General features: G+C 42.3%; 1 protein-coding gene across 2 annotated transcripts in view; it reads right to left on the bottom strand.

Annotated features, from left to right (window-relative positions):
- Positions 1-240: 240 nt before the first annotated feature.
- The window catches only part of TMEM63A (transmembrane protein 63A), a 42,711-nt gene continuing 19,867 nt past the window's right edge, over positions 241-23,084 (bottom strand). The window contains exons 11-23 of one of the 2 annotated variants that reach the window (XM_074989877.1): positions 21,854-21,977; positions 21,361-21,494; positions 17,651-17,788; positions 14,812-14,965; positions 13,853-13,959; positions 11,414-11,500; positions 10,406-10,468; positions 9,333-9,495; positions 8,159-8,264; positions 6,927-7,094; positions 2,805-2,920; positions 2,366-2,428; positions 241-1,721 (exon numbers count right to left, since the gene is read on the bottom strand). In XM_074989877.1, the coding sequence (XP_074845978.1) occupies positions 1,566-1,721; positions 2,366-2,428; positions 2,805-2,920; positions 6,927-7,094; positions 8,159-8,264; positions 9,333-9,495; positions 10,406-10,468; positions 11,414-11,500; positions 13,853-13,959; positions 14,812-14,965; positions 17,651-17,788; positions 21,361-21,494; positions 21,854-21,977 (1,579 nt within the window). In that variant the 3' untranslated portion in view covers positions 241-1,565. The remainder of the gene's footprint in view (positions 1,722-2,365; positions 2,429-2,804; positions 2,921-6,926; positions 7,095-8,158; positions 8,265-9,332; positions 9,496-10,405; positions 10,469-11,413; positions 11,501-13,852; positions 13,960-14,811; positions 14,966-17,650; positions 17,789-21,360; positions 21,495-21,853; positions 21,978-23,084) is intronic. The other variant, XM_074989878.1, reaches the window with a different exon arrangement.

Genomic DNA, 23,084 nt, shown 5'->3' with positions numbered 1-23,084 from the left:
GAGTTTTAAAAAGGTAAGAGAGAGTATAAATGACTTACAGCAGAAGAGTCTGGCCCAAATGCAAATCTTTTTAATAAGAGGGATCTCCATCACTTACATCTGTAGAACCAGATTTTTTATTTATCCACTGACTCACAGGACAGGACTCCATTTCAAAACTTTGCCAATTTGTTCCTTAAGGACCTGCAGGTGACGATGACTGTAGCAAGGCACATCATGTCCTCTGACATTTTCAGCATTTGTCCAGCAAGACAGCAGGAAACAGATCTTTGGGAATATTGGGCAATCCTGCAAGATACTGAACACCCTTTTTTTATTTGAGGTGCATTTTGGCAGTCATTTTTCACAGTCAAGAAACAACAGGCCTGGCCTAAGGAGCTCACAGTAAGGAGAGACAAGTAGAAAAGTCAAAAGAAGGACACAAAGATTTTCTACACAAATAAGATTCACTTCCACAGCATCAAAGGTATTCACCGTCTCAGCAGCCACTTAGCATGTTGAAGGGTTGGGCCCTAGAGGTCCACTCATTCATTAATGTGCCAGTATAGGTAGGTCTCTGAGGTGGCACATGTGTTTGAATATGCAAAGAAAATAACAAAACCAGCTCTACAATTTCACTGAACTCAGTGTTTTATTGTTCATGTGATTATTGTCTAGTCACGCTTTGACACAATGTACCTTTAGAAGAAATTGGCTCCTACTACATAATTTAAAACCAACGTTAACATCTTACAGTTCATAAGATTGGCACTTAGAGAAGTGCAGAAATTTTTCACTGTAACCAGAGAGATTAAAAAAAGAAAGATAAAATGTTTACATCCTTTATTGTTGGCAGGTGAATGTTTCTTGTGCAAGGCCCCTAACGTAGTGACCAGAAAGTAACTAATGCATCCCCTGCAAAAATATATAAAAGTTATAGCAGATCAATCCCTTATTCACCCAAGTTCTCCGGGTTTGGTACATTCACAGTCAAAGTGCACAAAGCCCTCATTTCTTTCAGAAAAGTAATGTGTGGACGGGGTATTTTGGAGTAGTGGAAGAGGAGACACCACCACACCACAGGCCTTTTTCCTGGTTCACACTAGTAGGGTGGTATTTGCCTTCAGGTTTTCATCAAAGCTGACAGTTTCTGAATTTATCCATCCCAAGTGGTTAATAACTCTGTGAGGCTGGTTAAAATGCAAAGTGAGTAATTTCACATACATTGACACCTGCAACTGGGGGGCTGCTTTTGCTTCAGTGACCTGTTATCTCTGTGAAGAGTGAAATCTCTCCATAAGGCAAGTGATTAAACAGTAAACCAAAAGTAGTAGTCCCTGAGGATTGTTTCCCTCAGACCGGTCAGCACACTTATTTCACAGTGTGTGTAGATGGCTTGTAAAACAATCAGCCCCAAGGTGGCTGCTTTTTAATCACCAACTGGAGCTGCAGATCACACATTGAATTATTTCTATGCCTCTTTTGTGGACAGCGTAAATGAATCAGAATACTTGAGGGATCAGTTCCCTCAGAGCTGGACCAAGTGCACCACCTTGTGTTAGTCCTGGAGACAAGCTGAAATATTTCTATGCCTCTTCAATTACTGCAGGTCCCACAAAGTACCTAATGTCATCTTCTGTCTGTGCATCTGTATCTGCCATAGTACCATATGACTGCTGCTGCTTCTGAGCCAGTGCTGTCCTTTCTGTAGGACGCCTAAGCAAGACGCGTGGGACATACATCTGAAAGTGCAAACATTGGAGTTTTGTTATTAAGTCCTTAGTAACATTTTAAAATATTGGGGTAATTATTTAAAGTCTTTCTTCACAGTTCCTCCTTTTTATCTTTTTGTTCCCTCCACTCTGCTTTCATCTTAACAATAGCCCTTTGTCCCTCAAAATAAGTTCCCTACTGCAGACCTCAAGCGTCATATGGCTGTAGCAAACTAGAGTATGTGTATTCTCCCAGATGATATTTCACATCCCACGCTCATGTTTTTGGTGACGTGGCATTGAAGCTCCCTTGTGCACATCACACCTCTCAGTCTCCAGGCAGGGTGACTACATAGTGTTCGAATGCAGCTAATTATATAGTGTTTGGTATGAAACCCAGCTAATCAGAACACAACATAACACACGTAGCTATTGGGCATTAAGGGTATTTAAAAAAAATCACTCTCACTTGTTGCTATCACACTTAAGTCTAGAAGATATTTTTAGAGCAACTTATTCAAACAGGTAAGTGCAGTGTTCTGAACATATGGCCCGCAAATCACCTGACACTATTCAGACTAGTAATCTCCTACCCAAGCCCTTTACTGTTCAGGGTCTGGAGATTGGACCCCTCTCCCCCGCCCTTGGAAAGGTAAAAAATACTTTTAGCTTACGGCAGATCGTGGAGCTACTTCTGCATCAGTGTCACTTCCTTTTCCACCTGGCAATTCTTCTATCTACAGAAAAGCAGCAAAGAGGATACATTAAAACTGGTAAATCAACCAGTTACATGGAACTGATCATAAACATCAGGTTATTAGCATACAGTTTCAGTACTATACCCCATTATAAATCATAAAACTCATCAGCTGCCTGTGCTCCTCCAAAGTGCCCACCCTCCCCTTGTGTGCAAAATAATGTGCCTGGTTATTCACCAGCATGATTTCACCATCTTACAGGACTGAACCCTTCTTGCCAGATGCTGCTCCCGCTGAAGTTAACAAGCGGTTTTGCCATATATTTCCTGGGACCAGTTTGTGCAGTTCCAATCACAATGCTAATGCTGGTGATTATTTAGCCTCAATTGCCCCAACGCATTCAATGTAAGTTTACCTTGTAATTCAGCGGGCTCAGATACTTAAAACAGGCAAAACAGGAATAAGCTAAACAAACGATAATGGTGATGCTGACAACAAGGAACGTAAAGAGGGTCGTGGGAGCTTTAAAACCTTAAAAGCAAACAGACAATACAAAATAGAATGTACCCATCACTGGTTCAACTAGGTAAAAAGCAAATAACATTGATCACAAAATAGCTTATCTGAAAAGAGTGTTCTCTCATTGCAGAATGGAACAAAACAGAAGAAAATCCCTTTGAGAGGGAAAAATAGCTAACAAAAGGCAATGCAGGACACACACAATTCACAGCCTGTTCATTACACGCTGAACAATAGATGGATCTTTTCCTTATCCTTGTGTAAAGGAGCTCTCTATGAGTACATCTATACTTACAACACGTTCAACACACATCAGTCGATCTTCCAGAGGTCAATTTTGCCACATCTGTGAAGACGCAGCAAAACCGATCTCTCTGGGCACAGCTGTCGAACCTGGTACTCCAGGTTATCGTGTGGAGTAAGGGACATTGGCGTGAGCCTGAAGATCCCCAGTCTACACCAGGGAACAATGTCAATCCTGATACGTTGATTCTAGCTATGCTGATGGCATAGCTAGAATTGCATATCTGGGACTGACTTTGTTCCCTGGCGTGGACCAGGCGTAAGAGTATGTCTACACTATGAAATAAAGTCAAATTTATCAAAGTCCAATTTGTAACACTCGATTTTATAAAGTCGAATTTGAGCATCCGTACCTGCCCACAAAGTCGACCTAGTGTGTCCCCACTAATTGTCAAAGTTTGACTGTTGCAACAGTGCATTGTGAGAACCTGTCCCTCAGTTCCCTGAGCCCTGTTGCACTCTGGGTTTTTTTGCTGCTGCATTATTGGAAAAAATTCACTGCAAGTGGTTGTGGGAGCGTGATGTCTGCATCACGGAACCAAATGTGCCCTGATACCACTGACTGTCATCTTCCCAGACTGCATTGCCCTCTCTCCCCTCCCTTCGAAACCAAACGGGCAATTTTCAGACGGAAATCAGGACAAGTGGGGAATCCCAGAGGGAATTGGTGTCCAGTGGTTACCATCACTCAGAAGTAGTAGTGAAGGAAAGAGTGCCTCGCTTTCTAGTGGTTAGGCTCTCTTCCCCTGTTGAAAATCACATGAACTGGCACCCAGTGAAAGAATACCTTCAGTCCCACAGTGGATTAAAGCCAGATCACAAGCAGCAAGGTAAGGAGGGAATGCCAGAGGGCTTAGGTGTGTAGTAAAGTAACTGCCTGTGTGTGAGAGGGAAGGAAAAGAAAGAGCACACAAGCTCCATTCAAGTCAGAGAGCTGTCAATCCCACATACTCGGGTGTCTGCTCTCCAGGTGCCTGTGCCATGCTAACAGGAACCTCAGTGGTGGGCTGGGAAAAGAACACCTTGAGTGTGATCCTCCTGTGAAATCTGTACAAGAGCCAAAAGAGGCTGGTAAAGGTGGTCAGGCTACAATAATCTACAAGCATCTCAGGAAACCTGTAGATTTTCTTGTGTTCAGTGGAGCTGGGCCCCGAAAGTCCCCATTCCAGATTTATTCTGCCTGAAAACAGCAAGGATGCCTTTCGCTGTTCTGACTGTGCCATGCTAACAGGAACCACAGTGGGCCCTGGGGAAAGAACACCTTTCACTGTGCAGGACAGCAAGTCAGGGAGCTGTCAATCCCACAAACTATGGTGTCCGTTCTCCAGGTGTCTGTTTTCTCCCTGTGAAATGCAGCAAACAGGACCCCACAGGGACTGCGCAGCTCCCCCAAGCCACACGCTTTGGGAAGCAATGGGGGGGAGGGGTAGCCCACAGTGCAGCTTTGGCCAGGGCCGGCCCCTAATCCTCTGGAGCCGGGGCCTCCCCAGGGGCTCCCGTTAGCATGGTGCAGGCACCAGACTTCCCCCTGGTGATGGCCAGCCCCTGAAAGCCTTTGCCATGGGGGGAGACTTCACCGCACACAAGCCAGGACATGGTGCTGCATCGCCCACACTGCACCGCAGGCATGTGGTTTTATTGGGTGGGGGGCTAGCCACATGGTGTGGTGGGCTGGGAGATAAACGCCCACTGCGTGGCACCTGGTGGGGGGAGAGGAGATTGCCCCTGTACAAATGTGAATGGCAAAAAAAGTTTCTCAGCCTCTCATACAAGCATGACCCCCACACCCTCGCCACCAGGGGATGTGGTGTAGTGGAGTTGGGGCTGGCCTGCCACATGGAACCGGGAGGGGCTAGCAATGTGGTGAGGTGTGGGCAAGACCCCTGACTGCCTGGCACCTGTGAGGGAGTGGGACCTCCACGTATAAATGTGAAACACTGAAAAAAAATATCTCGGCCTCTCCTGCTATATCCTGTGCAGGGAAGAAGCATTCAACGTGCACAGGGCAGGACACGTCACCCTGATGTTTAATGTGCCGCTATCTTGTGCCAACAGCCAAGCCGCCATGTGGTGCAGCAAGGCAGGGCCTAGCCCACCAGCTGAACTGAGACCCTATCTCTCCTGATGGCTCCATGCTGGGGCTCTTTTTTCATGGCTAGATGTGATTGCCATGCTGATCACAAAGTAATGAATTCAAAATGCTGGGCTTCCTGTTTTCTACTTCCTGCACTCATGGAGAACATGGAAGGTGAAAGCTGACAGAACGTACACCTGTGGGACACCTCTGGAAGCCAATTAAATCAGTTTAAGGTAACACTTTCCACACTGGCATTAATCCTTTTAAATTTAAGCATGGCGTTATGCCAAGTCACATGGTTGTAAGAAAATGTACCTTAGTCTCCCTAAAAATTGACCTAACGGTATTTGCAATGAGGACAGTGACATTGTAAAATTGACTTTAAGTGGTAGTGTAGACATAGGCTAAGTCCACATCTTAATCTATAAGACCATCCTGTTTTCTCTCTCCCATCCTCAGATGCTCCCTGTTTCAGGCATCATCTATAGGGTACTAAGGAAATCTGCTCTCAGTGCCAGTCAATACCACCTGAGCATTCACAGCAATCCTTGTGCTGCAATACACACCACTCTCCTGTACCACGTGAGCTGCTGTCACTGAACTCTGCTAGACACTGCTGTGCTAGACACCAAAACCAAAACCAGCTGCTGTGCTAGACACCAAAACTCGAAGACTAAGAATGTGATCTAATTGGAGCAGGGACCATCCTAAGAAAATGCTTAGCTCACCCTGGGTGCAATCCCAAATCAAGGAACAGTATCAACCTCAGCTATCCAGCTTGACAGGGCGGTTGTTACATCTACAGACAATCAGACAGTTTGATTAATATGCATATAGCCTCCTAGCTGCAAAACACAACAACATATTTTAACTATTAGCCAGTGCACATTGTGGGGATTTGCTTTCCTCTGAAACCATCAAGAATAGGCCTTTACTCAAAGTAGGATACTGGAGTTTGATGTCTCATCTAATATGATAATTGCAGTGTTCCTAATTACTGTTAGATCATATTATACTTTAAGAGTAATTGCAGTGGTTATGCTAAGGGAATGGAATGTCACAATATATTCAAGTAGATGGAGGCATTTAAGGACATACTTTTAATGAACAGTACAAATAAATTATTAAGACCCTGGATTTAAAAAGTCACCTCCATCCCAACCCAAAGGGGGAAGAAAGGAGATGTCAAATGCCCTCCACAATACCAAAAGCCACAAGTGCAACATGGGTAACTAAACCAACAAGCAAGCGCCCATACTGATTTGGATACCCAGAACTCAAGCCACCAATTTCCTTCAGCAACTCTGTTAATACAAATTTGTGGCACAACGAACATTTATAATTTGAGGCCATTTGTGTGGGGAATCACTGAGAGAACATGTCAACTAACAGCTTTGAAGTGCTACTTTGCCCTTCCCTATCACCTCCTTTCAGAAGATCTCAGAGTATTCTGAAGACAGCAAGCCTGGCAGACTGTTATCCTCGTCTTAAAAAGGCACAGCTAGAGGCTCAGAGAGGTTAAGAACCTCCCCACGTAACTTTAGACAAGTTAGTGACAGAGTAGGCATTAAAACTGTGGTCCCTCTGCTTCAACCACAAGATCATATTTCAAGCTTATCACCAAAAGATAACGCTTACCTAGTCGCAAAAATGAAAAGAAATAGAGCCAAAACAGACAGAGGATTGGAGCTGCCAGGGCCTGATTCACAGCTGCAAAGTGTATCTTCTTCTCCAGCTTAGCAGGGAGATACGCATAGTAAAGATTGTGGCGATCAACCATATGCTTCAGCAGTATATATATTAAACCTGAAAAAGGACAGAACCAGAGACAGGTTACTGAAAACTGAACATACAAGTCATGGGAGATACCTGAAATTGTTTTTAATTTTTTTTTAAATTGCTATTTAAAGTCATTGTATAAGCCAAGATAGTCCCAGTTCAGTGTTTTGGTGGCAATTAGGCATTGCAACATACTGGGTAGTCAGAGACTCGAATCTTTGCAATATGGCGCATGTACAATTTATAGTCTGAAATCTACTTGTGTGGGTTTAGACTAGATCTTACACTTTTCCCATTGACATTTAAGAGACATGAAGTTTATTTCACAATCTTTCCCCAAGAAAAGATCTTTACTTTTATCTTAAATTGTGACCTACAGTAATGATGTGTTTGTGCAGCTCTTTATTTGTTTTAGTACTACCAGCCTTCAGCTGTAATCTTCAGGATTCTATGTAGACTTTTTATTATTATTCACCTAGAACATTAAAATATTCATAGCTATCAGGGCCAGAAAGTATAACAGTGATCACGTCACTGGTTTGCACTGTGTTTTTACATTACATTTTATCTGATTTGATGGCGCTCTGGGGAGAGATTTTTGAACATGTTTAAGGGATTTAGCACAAGTCCCATTGAAAGTCTGGCTAATTTGCTGAACCTCTTTGTCTGCAAGTCACACGTAGACATCCTCTCTCAGAGCTTTAAAACACAGACAAGCAGAAATGAAAGTTAGTATGGTTGAAAAACATGGTACTAAGCCTTCCAATTGAAAAGCCCATCCTTAACTGTTAAAACTATACAGCAGAGAGAGGTAACATATTCCTCAAGCTGTAGAAATATAAATCACCCCATACTTAGTGCTTTTCAGTTTCAAAACAGCACAAGATATTAATTTATCCCAAAACCATGTTATGAGGTTGGATAGTGCCCGATTTTTACATGACAGAGTGGATGTGTGTTGTGGCTTAAGGAGACAGGAAGTCACTATCAGAGCGGAGATAAGAACTTGGGAATTCCTGTCTCCTGGTCATGTGCTCAGACCAAACCCCTCCCTTCCTTGCATTGTGCATTCAACTGATTGGCAAACTTACCAAAAGGGACAATAATGGGGCATGTGATGCTATAGGCCATGATGACAGTGAACACACATAACATCCAGGCATACATTGCACCAAACTCATACTCATATGCTTGATGCTATGGGGAAAAAAAAACCAAACACAAATGTTACTGTCCACGTAGGATTAAACTAAATTCACAAATGAAATAATTCAGGTTTGCCTCCTCCTCCTCCTCCTCCTTTCCTCAAAACAGAGGGATGAGTTGAGTTTTTGTTTATGTTTTTTTATTTTGAGACATCCAGGGAAAAGTAGTTACAAATGCATAAGTGGTATGCAAACTAATTCCATACTTTCAACATCATTGGCTGCAGTGTTTTACTCCTGTTGGTCCCAGGACATGACAGAGAAGTTGAAAATTTACACAGAGCATGCTTGCAGCAAACAGGTATTTCTGTCACAATTCCCCAAGGAGCCAGTTTTTGGTCTCTTTAAATTCAGCTCAAGCTATGCCCAACCACAAAGCAGAAAATGACGGTGCCAGTGGGGCTAAAACTTTTATCTACACAATTATAGCTTAACCTTTGTGGGGCTGCGTGTGTTGGCTTTCAGAGTAGACAGAGCTCCAGAGGTTGCAGTTTGGCTTGGTAAATATTCCAAGTGTTTGAGTGGTTAGCTGACTCTCTCAGGCTGGGAGCCTCGCACTGACAACCTCTCTCACACCCCCAGAGCACAGCAGAGATTGACAGATGTGAAAGCTAATGAACCAATTTTTTTCAACCCTAAAAAGAGATCAATTTCAGATGAAACATTGAGGAAAGGCAGAAGGAAGTGTGGTTAGGGGTGAGTTTAAACTCAGCCTGTTTGCCAGTTCCTTAATTCAAGTTCTCACTTGGAGGTGTTGTGATGACACAGAAACTGATTTTCAGGCCCCAAACAAGGAAGAATGGTCCCTGAATGGCTTGTTTTCACCAGGGATAGGCTCAAGCCATACAATCTCCTATCCCTATACCAACACTGTGCTGCTCAGAGAGGATACAGGCACCTGTTAGTTTGAGCAAAACAACCACCACGAGAAATGACCACAGGTGGAGGATAGCAGCTGTGAAGGATGAGGGCACACACTGTTCCTTTGTAAGGACTTGCTGCATCTTATAGGCTGGTTAGGGTTTTACTGCCCCGCTGCCATCAAGAGGAGCTCTTATACCTGTTTAATGTTTTTCCTCTCAGCAGGGGAGCTGGCCATTATCATGCGTATGGTGTAGAGGATGAGGCCAGGCAAGCGCAGCAGCTCCATCCCATTGCCAATGAAAGCTGAGGCAATCACATAGTTCACAAAGAAGGCTCCCTGGTCAGGCAAGAAGACACATCTACAAGGAAAGAGAGTCAGCGATGGGAAAGCAGAGGGCTTGCAATGGGGATGGGTTACATGTGTAAATAGCTCCTCCTCAGAACAAGCAATGCAAAGCTTTACAAAAGATGTTTGCAACATCTTTGATACAGTGGGTTAATTCCACTGCTAAATGCTCTACATGCAGCACCAAGGGCATCATTTGTGGGATGCCATCAAACATGGATCCATAAGAATATAAACAGCATTGGACATTACACTAATTTGAAAAGACAGTAAGGAGGCTTATGTTGGATGAAAGAATCATTTGACACCTCCAGTCATTACTGGCAGCAAGATGCTAGACTAGTGGGTTTTATCAGCAGATGTGCCTAAATATTTGTTTTGCACTGGTGCCTAAGCACCTTAGTCACTGGTCAGAACCCTACTGTGCTAGGTGCAGTTCAAAAGCAGAAAAAAAACAAACAGGCTCTGCCTAACACCTGCAAATGCTGATCCGTCACACCACTACCCCAGACAACATGTAGACTTCTTTTCTTCTAAACCAGTTTCCGTAGCTATGAGATTTTAGTGCAGCTTGAGGGGATGATTCCTGTTCTAGTGATATGGCACAATCTTCAACACAGAGTCTCACCGGGCTCTCTCTCTACCCTCATGCATTTGTTGCATTCATCTTCTGTCTTCTGTTTACACTTCTTGGGAAAGGGACTACCTCTGTGTTATGTGTTTGTCCACAGTGTCCAGCACAAAATGACTCTGATCCATCACTCCTCTTCCTAACCACCACCGATGAGGAGGAGCTCACATCCCACTGTTCATTCTGAATCCCCGTGTTATGTATCCATAATGACACACGTTCATTATGCTTCAGAAAAGGTTAGCTGGCAAAAAGACGGACACTGATATATCAGAGGGTAGCTCATACTTACTCCAACCTCACAGTAGATTCAGCTGACTCTCTGTCAAACAGCCAACGAAAGAAAAAATCAAGACTAGAAAAAAAAAGTTAAAATCATTCACTCTCTGTAGTTCATCACAGTTGTAGCAAACCAAACCAACCAAGCTCTCCTAACACGAAGAGAGTTTTAACTGTATAAACTGCAGTTTACTCTAGCCCAGACTGGGCAATAAGCAACCCACAGGCTGAGTGCAGTTTACCAGAGTTAGCCCCTGGCGCTATATTTACCTGCACATCCACAGGTATGGCCGCTTGCAGTTCCTTTAGCCACCGATTGCCATTCAGAGGCAACGGGAGCTGCAGGAAGCGGTACACTGTGGATGTGCAGGTAAATGTAGCATCTGATGGCCTGCCAAGGGCTAAGACTTGTGCTTCATGTCCAGCCTGTGGGCTATTGCTCACTCCTGTTCTAGCTTATTGTACTTACTGAATGTTGTTTGGTACAAGGTGAGGAGAGCGACTTGAAAAACAACAACAACATGGCTGTGTTTGATTTAATGCTCGTGTTTTTAAGTTGTATCTTAGCAGACAGTGTGCAGGAGGCAGGCAGACATGGAGCCCAGGGAGACAGCCAAACAGGTGTGATGGGAACAAAGAATGTGGGGCACGAAAAGGATCATTTTGCAGCTAAAGCACAAGATTGGGAGTCAGGAGGTCTGGGCTCCTGGTCTGCCACTGACTGTGTGTTGCTCAGTGCCTTAGCCATCTGATTGATCAATGCCTTATATTTCTTATCTACAAAAAGCAGCTGGAAATACTTTCTAACCTCACTGAGGACTTGTGAGGCCTAATTCATTACGTGCTTGACAGTGCTCTGAGATCCTCAGATAAAAGGCAATTTGCAGTATTCTGACTATACAACACAGATTAAAAAATCAAAACAGTTCTGCATCTCAAAGGAAGGCTGGCTAATAAACAAAGCACACCAGCTCCAATTACAAAACATTCAAACTTTAAGATACAAGAACAAGGTCAGTACCTGGTCAGACCAAGGGATGGCAAAATCAACACCATGAAGATCAAAAAAATGTACACTTTATGCATCACTATTCTGTTTTCTCCTGACCTAGTAAGGAAGAAAAGGTGGTTGTTATTATTATTATTATTATTATTATTATTAAGAGACTGTGCTAAACACAAGATTTCATCCTCTTCCAGTTCCACTAGTTTTGCTTCTATAAGGAGGAGTCTAGAATGTTTTCTGAACACAAACTGGTTCAGTTATTTTTGAATTTCCCCTTCACCCTTTGTTCAACTAAGTGAGGTCACCAAATATTCCCCTCCCGTCCATTAAATATATCTTTACATGGAATATAGCTCTGCTTCAGAAGGATGTTGGTTGTAATACATCAGCTGCTGTGAGAAATCTCTGTGTCCTTTCTGAGACAAGAGTGTGCAAAAGCCACCAGTGTATCTATAAAACTGAGCCAAACAGACCCGTGTCTCTCTTTACAGAGACATGGAAGTCATTTCTGATAATTAATCCAGACTTGCTGGATTGGTGATACCAGTCCTCTAACACAGGCATGTGGGCTTGAGACACTTGTCATCTGGATATTCAAGGCTAGGCACCACACATGATGCTCACAGCCTCTTGATTGCTCATCTTCTATCTAGTAACAGAGAGGTAGGTAGCCATGTTAGTCTGTACTCCAACAAAACAAAGCAGCAGAAACATAGTTCTATCTAGTCTTTCATACAACAGCATTGTGTCAAACCGGCCGGACAGTTTCACTACGGCACTGTGCCAGAAAACAAAAACAAAAACACCAATTTAGATGGGCTGCTTAACTAACACTGCTAGTGTCACCTCATCCGGGGCAATATGACAGCAGCAACGCTACATGCTTTTCTACTGTTTATGACAGTAGATGATCACTTATGTTAACTGGCCTAACGGATCTCCTATGTCTCAGTTCAGTGCTCTGGCTACAGTTCCCAGTTCCACCACTAATGTGCTGGGTGACCTTGGGCAGGTCACTTCTCTCTTCTTCAGTTTCCCTATCTGTAAAATGGAGCTAATGATAATGACCTGCTTTGTAAAGTGCCTTGTGATACTCAGATGAAAAGGGCTATATTTTAAGATTAGCACTACCTGAAAAGGGCCACTATTGCAATAAAAGAGCAAAGCTAAGTCACAGCATCATCATCATCAACCATGGGCTCAGCGCCCATTGGCGTCCAATGCCTCTCCCACTATTTCCTTCCTTCATTCTCTGTCCAGTACAGAGTGGCTTAGTTTCTGTAGCCCAGCTCAGAACCAATCTCCTATATCATCTACCCGTTCTCTGTGGGGTCTGCCTCTCCTATTCGAACTGTCCATTATGCCAAATACCAGAGTTAAGTCACAGCAGGCATCTAAAAGCTCATTAGAGTCGTGTGATTTTAGAGATTTACTAGAGAAGCATATATCCAATTCATTAGCACAGTTACACTAGGGATGTAGTGTAGTCATACTATGTTTAAAAGAATTAAATCTATGCAATGGACCCAGGAAACAATTTCAAAACAAGACGACAAAAAAATAGCTCATGTATCCCAACACCAAATGATAGGCAAAACAGCTGGTGGAAAGCCCTGACTACTGAGCAACAGAGTCAGAATGCCCTTCTTGGGAAGGATTTGTACAATCTAAATCAAAAAAATCTGCATGATATTTTTGTCTCAGAAAACCTCAGATGCAAGGGTTACAGGCACAGGCAGAAAAGGAGACTGTTAACTTGGCTCCTCTCCAAGACACGCTTCAGATGGAAATACATCAAGAAATCTTGTGGACTAAACCCCAAGTGAGTCCATTGGAACTCCACCTACCAAAGTAAGAACCATGGATTCCCCTTTACACACAACGGGCTGCAATGCTGCTACCTTAGTATTCTACATCCACATCCCCGAGAATGCTCATTTAAGACAAGTGTATGTGACAGAGTAAGGGTGATTTTTCTACATCCCAACAAAGGGGGAGGGAGTACTTTTGCGATTCAGACTAGTCTGTGAGAGATTATCAATGTCTGTAGTCGGAAGTCTAAATGAGTTGTACGTCTGAATGGCAGGGACGCTGTCAGTCAAGCACCAAGTTTCTTGGTGAAATAGAGACCTTGTGAACAAGCAAAAGGGGAAATCACCACCATCCCTGCCCCCACCCACCACCGCCAGACATGGCCAGATGCTATTCATTGGCTTTACTACAAAACATAGAAAATTCCCAGATTACCAAGAAGGCCTACTAGACCATGGAATTATCTACCACTGGATAAGGCACTGGACAGAGGACAGACTACCCTATACTGGGCAAGGAAAGGACTATACAGGGCTTAAAAATTATAGCTGGAAAAATACCTGTTATTAAGTTTACATATTTTCTCCTATTTTCCCAGCCATTCAATTAAAGGTTAAACACAGAGGAAAGTCGAATGCTTACTTTGTCCAATGGGATTCCAGTAGTGTTGAATAGTACACAATTGTTGGAAGCAGAGCTGAAAAGGACCATAGAAGGACTGTTGGGAAGAACTGACTAATGATAGGTGTCTAAAAAAAATAAATAAAAGGTAAAGACAGATGCAAATCCTGTATTCTAATACCATTGTGACTAAAGAATAGATGCTGCAGAAATTAGCTTTTATAGGTAACCAACCCGTTTATAGTAGAGCAGGACTGAAGAAACTATGCTCAAATACCGATTAGGGTTCAGTTAGCATTCAGAGTTTGGATACAAGGCAAAACCAGAGCTAGAGTTTGAGGTTAGAGTCCAAGATACTGAAATCTCACATTTTGTGTGGAATTTCAGCTGGAACTGAACTGAAACTAAATGTAAATACGCTCTTGTTCAATTTGGGTCCAAAACCTGGAAGATAAGTATAAAGTTTTATTGTAGAGTTTCAGATCTGAGTTGTCATCTCTTCACACATATATCTCCAAACTTTGAAAAGGGTTTGGATTGGAGGTTCTGGGTTTTGGCCCAAATTACTATACTTTAAGTTACATAGTTTAAGATACATTTTTATTTTATGTGAACCATTAAAATTTATGATCAGTGAAAGTTTTACTTGAACTGGTTTCAGGCTAATCCTTATCAAGAAACAAACACCCCACCAAAATTATAAGGATATGGTTTTGAACTATTTTTTTTAAACTCTACACCAGTTTCAGCCCTTGCTGGGGATTTTAACAGATTGGGATTGACTAAAACAGAGGCATGGATGGTCTTCAGCTGCCATAAAGTGACATAAGCTGTAGCCTGTGGTGCTACACCAGTTGGAAATGTGATTCATAGTGTCTTAGTGTCAAGAGTCACGTTACATCATCATTGCTAGCTCAATTTCTTATTCACTTTCTATAACATTTTGATATTGGTGTATTCAAAAACGTAGTGATACTCACATTAAGGTAACGAATAGGTTTGGTGACATTGAACTTGTCCATGGTGGAGATGATTATGGAAGGAGTGGTCAGGAAAAACAGCACAATAAAAAGGAGCAAATTAATACAAAACCATCTAAACCACCACCTCAGCCCACGCACTGAAAAATTGTTCCTGTCAAGCAAAAGGACAGAACAAAAAACAATCAGTAAGTCTTTGGCTGGTCATAGGTATACTAACTGTCAAGTAGCAGATTATTTTTTTAAAAATAACAGATTTTTCATATAACTAAAAATCATAAAACACAAAAAATGAAAGAATGAAAAATTAGCATAACTGCATGGGCTAGACTACTGAGAGTCACTTTTAACCCCTATGCAACCAATAAAATGAAGACAAATTAAAAATCTTTTCTAGTTTGGACTTTTTTGCACCAGGGCAGGGAGGAAAGGGCCTTAACAAATGGAATTTTTTTCCAGGTTTTATTAAACCAAATTGATATAGTTGAAGAATAAGTTCCTTACAACAATTTTCAACAGAAAGTTTATCTGCAGACAATAAGGCTGCATCTACACTTGCACTCCTCTTTTGAAAGAAACATGCAAATGAGGGAAATTGAAAATGCAGATGAGGTGCACATTTACATATCTGGCACCTCATTTGCATATTTTTGAAAGAACTTCTTTTGAAAGAAGAAAAGCAGTGTACATGTGGCTCTTTCAAAAGTAAACCCAATCTTCAAAAGAAATGTTCTTCCCTTTTTTCATGGAAAGAAGGGTTCTTTCGAAGATGGGATTTAGTTTCGAAAGAGCCGTGTCTACCCTGCTTTTCTTCTTTTGAAAGAAGCTCTTTAGAAAAAAGAATATGCAAAGGAGGTGCCAGATATGTAAATCTGCACCTCACTTCCATTTTCAATTCCCCTCATTTGCATGTCTCTTTCAAAAGAGGAATGCAAGCACAGATGCAGCCTAAATGAAATATTCATAGTTGAAGTATTGCTAAGTTTTTGGTTGATGTCTTAACAGTATGCCCAGTAAGACCACTGGTCAATTACAGAAAACAATGTCTAAGTGTCTTCAAGGTGCTCAGGGGCTGTGGTGACAGGGGCCACATAAGCAACTAAGCAGATAATTGATAATGTCTTTAATGTCCTAAGTTTTTTCTGTTTGAACACCAACTTCTGTTTTTTCTGCATGAACACCAACTAAGAGTAAAATCCATTCTTGTACTGCTGTATCTCTAAATGTCATTTTTTCTTGATTTAACATATAGCACTTTGGTAGTCTGATATTTGTATTTTAAACAACAGAAAAGTAGACATGGCAAGAGAAGTCAACAGACACAGGAGCATTGTCTAGTGGTTAGAACAAAGGTCTGAGAGGCAGGACAGGGGAGTTCTAGTCTCAGCTCCAACAGTGACAAACCACACTGTTCTATTACAAGCAGCTAGATTCTGTATTTCATCCTGATGGCAGAATTGCAGTTATGAAGAAAACAAAGCTCTGGAGCATCAGAAGTCAGACGGAACAATTCATTTTATATGAATGCTCTGGTATTAAAGAGGATTCAAACATCAGAAAGAGTTGCAAGTTAACAGAGAGCAGACATTGGTATTTAATAAGGATATTTTTTAAAAAAAAAGTCTCAAAACTTCTACAGTATTATGAATAAATGTATTATCCAAAACTCCGTGAGATTTTGTAGTGGACAATGAAGAAGTTACATACAGTCAGTGTCTCATAATGCAGGCTAACACTTTCTCATGGACATTTTAAGTAAACAAGTCTCAGACTGGTTATGGGTTTTCCTCAAGTTTTCCTTATTGCCCGTGACATGCCTGTGACTTTTGAAAATGTACATGACAAAATGGGGAGCTCAGCTGCAGAGACCCCACAACATTTGCAGAGGCTGGGTAGCTGTGGAGTGCTTGGGAGCTTAGAGGTACACCCTGCCTCCCAGGGAGTAAGCTTTGCCACCCACAGTAGACAGGAACTGCAGCCTCTGCTGCCCTTGCTGACTCAGAGTTTGAGGGGAGAATATCCCCCACTACTCAGGAGCTGCAGAAGTCTCTTGGCACTGGGGCTGAACTGTTGCTTTCTGTGACTTCCACAAACTCTGTGAAAAAATACATAGCCTGCTTTATGAGTAAGGCTAAATCACAGATAAGCCAGTTGCAAAGTAATTGGAAAGATCTGAATGCTCTTTGGTGCACCCCTCTAGCTTTTGAATGTGACAGAAAGAGAGGAAAAAGCAGTTCAACACTGTTTACTTATTTTCAACTTTACCCATAAGTGGCACACATCTGAAAAACTTAGTGTGACAGCCATAAGATTTTAAAAGAATGTTTCAGTATACAGTGGGTCTACCTATTTCTATAATATGGCAGCTAATACTAAAAGTCAGTACTAATACTGACTGAAGTATTTTTATAACACTTAGCACCAATACAAGACATTTTCATCCATACATCTCACAAAAATAGGTATGACTTATCTCCATTTTGCAGATGGAAAAGCTAAGGCACAGGTGTAAATGGGATGATTTTCAGAGGTGTGAATGACCATGACTCCCAGTGATTTTGATTGTTCCTAAAGTTAATAGGCAATATGGGTATTCAGAAAAATACCAGGCCATAAGTCATTGGCCAAATATCAACTAGGCACTAATTAGAGGTGGTAATAGGACCCAGATATCTTGACTCCCAATTCTGTGTTCAGTCCACTAGGTCACAACCGTCCAATGTGACAATGGTTCAAACTCTCAATATTTGGGCAAAAATAATTAAACAAACAACCCAGCCCCTCCAACTCCTAATTTATATTCTGGTTATAAATTGATGTAAAGTGATCAAGAATTTACCAACAAATATTCTCTGGATAGGTGGCATATGTTACATTCCAGTTGGAAATGCAGAGTTCTTTGCTATAGGTTGATGGCTGAGGTTCTCCTTTACATTTAAAACTCTGGCATTTGCAAGCATTGAAGTCTTTCAGAATACTGCAATAAAGAAAAAACAATGTTGTTTTACAGCTGCAAGTGTCACACATTTAAGTAGGGATATTGCCAATAAAGGAAAAGACATCTATCACACTATCCTAAGACGTGATTTGGACTTCATGATCATGTCAGACGTGTGCATAAAGTCAGTATTTAGTTACCAAAGTCTGGCTCGATCAGATCTTAGACATGTAATCAGTCCTGCTTTGAGAGCTGCTCAGCACTATCATGAAAGTAGACTTTGGAATGATTAATAATATATTTTAAAACCTCTTCTCTGTGCCCTATATGCCTTTTTTAAAAGCTACACAGGTTGATAATTACAAAGCAGTGTATAGCATCATTCTTACTGATGACACTGAAACCAACACCAGCCACAAATTTATCACAGCACTTTTGAGCTTGGTTTTACAATGCTGATTATTCCCACTTCCTGAAGCCCTTTTCCCTCTTCCAAAGTATAACCTTAAGACTTGATTATATCTTCTAGAGTTATTATTTGATTGACAATTGGTGCATTCAGACCCCCTCTGATTATGGCCACAAAGTAAGTGCCTCCTAAGTTACATGGCTGTGCAACTTGCTATTAAGCCCTGTGCAGGGGCTCAGGGCTGCAGTGGGGAGAGATATCTCTCCCTAACCTTTCCCTGCACCAAGCTGCTGCAGCTGGGGGAAAAGCAGCCCTTCTTGCAGTCCTCAACAGAGACACACTCAGGTAAGCATGAACCCCAACCCTCTGTCCCACCTTGAGCCCCCAGGCCTTGAGCACCCTCCTGAACCTAAAAGCCTTCATCCTGGGACGCACCCCAAAGCCCACATCCCCAGCCAAGGGCCTGTACCCCGCCCCCGCACACTAACCCCCAGCCCTGAGCCCTCCTTCTGCATCCCAGCCCTTCATCTCTAGCCCCACCCCGGAGCTGGCACACCTATCCAGATCCCTTGCACCCCAACCCTCTGTTTCAGCCCCAAACCCCTCAACCCCAGCCCCCCCTCTAGAGCTCACACCCCCAACCAGAGCCCCACACTCCTACACCCCAACTCTCAGCCCTAAGCCCCCCTCAGCCCCACTCTTGCCATCTGAATTTTGTCGTACGCACCAACATGAAGGTAATGTGTCATACCAACGCCACACTGGTGCATGTAAGAAAATTCATTTCAGTTGGGGTGGGAAAATTAGAGGGAACGCTGGCCAAAAGTAGAGCACTTATAGCCTGGACAAATTCACTAGTCGTAGGCACAAATTTCAAAAAACATGACTTTATTTGTTTTAGTGCTTAAAAAAAAAAAAAAAAAGCCAACTTCAGATGAGCTCTGGTATGTGAGCATGGCAGGGTATGCACTGTATTCAAATGGCCTGACTCTCTGAAATTCTTGAATGTAATAATGAGAACTCTTTATTTACGTAAAAGGATACAGGGAAACCCACATACAAATACCAACCAGGGACATGGATTTTTTTTCCTTATTTCAACAATAACATTGCCATAAAACTTCTACATCCTGCAGCAGAAGGTATTTAATTAGTGACTTGACTTGTGCTTTTTTTAAAAGCCATGCAACATCTTAAGTAAAATTAGTATCTCAGTAGGGGATGCCCAAGCATCATGATGATGATGACATTTCCACATCAAAATGAATTAATGCATCTCAATTCTGGCTTGCAATACTTGTGCTATTCCACTACTGGTTTCTTTGGAGCAGAGACTGCCACTGATACTCAACCGCCAGATTGTTTGATGTGGAACTCATATTCATATATAATATAACCCAGTTCTACAGATGAAAAAGGCTATTGCATTGACCCAAAACTAAATGAAACCACCAAGCAGATTGCAATATCTTTTTCCATTCTTCTCACTAACTGTCAGTGATAAGCAGAAATTCAAGTACAACCTCGCCGACACCTCAGATTCCCACAGGAAAGCCCACATCCTACACCTCTTCAAAACCACAGTCAAGAAGACCAGCTTTACATCATGCCCTGAAGATGAAGAGATTATGGATATTTTGACAAAAGGGAACATAAATGGTAAAGCTGAAGGGCCCACAGAGAATGACCTGTGGTCCTATAGGAATCATATTTTTATACAATAAAGACCTTCTCGTTCCTTAGTCCTCTTTGTGAGCCTGGTAATAAGAGAAAGGCAGACAGCTAATAGCCCAGTAAGAATAATGGGACTAAATTAATATTCCCTACCAATGACCCAGTTCAGAAATGCTGAGTATGGTCACTCCACTGAACTCAGTGGGAGTTGAGGGTGCTTAGCAACTTCCAGGATCAGATCCATAAATGTTTGTAGCTATAAATAAGTCGTATTTATTTATTATCGTATGTATATATTATACATAAAATATTAACTATTATGTATTTATAATTATGGTAACAACAAGCAGAAAGAGAGTCAGGAAATTTAAGCTGCAGAGCTGAATTGTGAGGGTTGAGCTGTGTGCTGTAAAAGGAAGAGATTTGGAAACAAGAAGTTGTGTCAAGTAAACCTCTCTCCTTTCAACACAGACAGTGGTAACATCATTACTTAACAGTATAATATTTAGCTTTTTGCCTGATCACACTGGCCATTATATGTCTGTATCTTCAGGGGTATTTGAACTGCATTTATTCATTATCCCAGTGATCTGGACATCAATAACTTAAAAGGAAGCGAAGTTGCTGCATACCATATGTAAATTTGGGGAAACACAAATATGTACTAGCAACAGTGCAAAGTTCACTGAAATCTTGCTTATCCACAGAACAGATGTAAGACAGGCAGCACAAAAATTTCCATGCTACCATGACGAATATTCTACACTCCTAGTATGCAGGGTAAAAGACAGAGTAGTTCAGCATCTATGGCCAATTCAGTTGGTGACTTCTCCTTTATTGAACCTACTAACAAGGATGCTAGTTTGTGCCATAGTGATGGTTGTTTAGTGACTGGATCACGCGCTCACTAGAAAATGAACAGCTAGTAACTCATTTCCCATAAGCCACTTATTTGGGTCCAAGATTCACTACGATTGGAATCCAGACTAGAACTGAAAGGCTCTTTATCCCGTGAAGTCCTCAGACTTATTCAGTTCCTTGCAACACTTATTTCTAATTCAAAGTCTAGGGAGCTGATGTGCAGCTCTAGGAAAGCATACAAGTGAGCAAAATAAACCAAACTGCATAAGTAGATGAAGAAAGAGAGACTGAGGCTATGTCTACCCTAGACACAACAGTCTACCACTGATACGCAATTTTAGCTACATCAATTGTGTAGCTAAAATTAATTTATCAGCTGTTGATTGCTATGGCTGTCCTCACAGGAGAAGATCGATAGAAGCACTTCTCCCGTCGACCTTCCTTAATCCTTTCCGCTTGCGAGGAGTTCCGGGGTAGATGTTGACCCCAGAAAGCGCAGTTTCAAGCACGCCTGAAACAAAACCCCAGAAAATTGACTCGCTCAGGGTCAATCTTCCACAACAGTATAGACATAGGCTGACCTAGGTGTACAATTATGCAAACAGGAGTTTGCTTAATCATTACAATACCGTTCACAAAAGAAAATTACACGCTACAGAAAACTTACTATGTTGCCATGGATTTCTCCTGGAACGTTACGAAAGCCATTCCCAGTGGATTATCATGAACAGTTTGTTCTTCTCTCAAGCACTCATCCAAAAGCTTATTTGTCACTTGGGTATAGTAATCTATAGCATCTACCTGTTCAAAAATTGATTCATGTTACGTATCAATACCAAACGGCTCACACATCCATTCAAACCCGAGCTCCACAGATTAGACTCCTTCCACCCATGGGCTACAAATCACATTGTGGAGTGGAATAAAAACAGGAGGTTTTTGTTGTGCTATAATAAGGTACCAGAAAGACCACACTTCAGATGTTCTTGGAAATTCTATTTACCACTTGCCAGGAAAGACATTGAGGAAACTGAAACATGAAACAAAGAGGGTGCTAAATTCTTTGCAGAAATCAGGAAGTGTTTCCTGTATGCTTTTGCAACAAAAAATGTAATAGTTTGCCATTTTTCTGGTTAATAAGCTGGTGAAAAATCCCTTACTCTTTCACACCCTCGGGTTTCACAACAGCAGAACTGGCCACATGGCTTTGGGTTGATTCGGGCTCGCCTGCCATCCTTCTCATACAGGTGTGTAAAATAAATCAGACTTTTTTCTGCCTTTTTTCTGGATTAAAAAAAACCACATGTATAATATTTTGCAGTGAAACAGCACCAGTAACAAACCTAAGGAAAGTGTAATCCTGGGAGAAAAAATGAGCCCAAGGACTGGTATAGATATATTGTATGGAGACAATAAACCCACACTTTCTTCTTCCTCCCGCAGCCCCAAAAATAAATTAAAAAAATCTCCATATAAAACATTCTGGCTGATGCTCTTATGTAACCTGGACGCATAATGGGGTTCTCCTAAATCTTTCTCCTTACCCCCACTCACTAAAATAAGAGCTTCCTCAGTGCTTATTTTCAAAATTACCTTAAGAGTGCTGGTGAAGATCTAATGCAGAACTGCCTATGTACTCACTCTGGACATTCAATATAGATCACCTGGTTTCACTGTATTTAAAAAATTCCTTCCTAAAATACTAAAAATTATCAAGGGGTCATTATTTTGTCACTCATGGCTAGAGTCCAAATCTGGCCCTGAACTGTGCGCTAGATTTTAGAAAAATACGTCAAGAGCTTTAAGGGAAAAAAACAAAAAAAAGGCTCATCAGTATGTGTTCTGTTCTACAAGTTGCACCTCCCCGGTCCACAATCTTCAGGACCTGAATGGTCCCAGACCAGGGATTTTTCTAGATAAGGGGAGGTCAATGCTCCTCTGAGCTCTGCTCTTCTTAAGGTATCTGCCCAATCCCAGCAGCCCCCACCACCCTCCAGCTTCCTGGCCCCAGCAAGGCTCCTGCTCTTGGCACCACAGCACCCCAGCTCCCTGGCTGCGGCTTCTGTTTCCCCAGCCCTGCCTGCAGCTCCCATTCCCCTGTCATCCTGAGGGCTGCGCCTGCAGCATTCACTCCCTGTCCATGGCTGTGGCTCCCCAGCACTCCTGCAGCAGCTTCCTGGCTGTGGCACCTGGCTCTGGACACACCTGCAGCTCTCACTTCCTGGCCCTGCCGGCAGCCAGCCCGGCTATGGCTCCCCGAAGTCTTCCCAGCCACAGCCCACTGGCCTCCTGCCCCCTCACCAGCTTCCTGCCCCAGCTGCAGCTGCTCAGTCCAGGGACACAAAGCTGGAACCCATTCCTGGCCACGGGAGTATTCTGATCCAGCAACAC

The sequence above is a fragment of the Carettochelys insculpta genome, chromosome 3, assembly GCF_033958435.1.
Source record: "Carettochelys insculpta isolate YL-2023 chromosome 3, ASM3395843v1, whole genome shotgun sequence".
Classification (NCBI taxonomy): Eukaryota; Metazoa; Chordata; order Testudines; family Carettochelyidae; genus Carettochelys; species Carettochelys insculpta.
The sequence above is the reverse complement of the archived record's forward strand: the minus strand, read 5'-3'. Positions and strand labels throughout refer to the sequence as shown.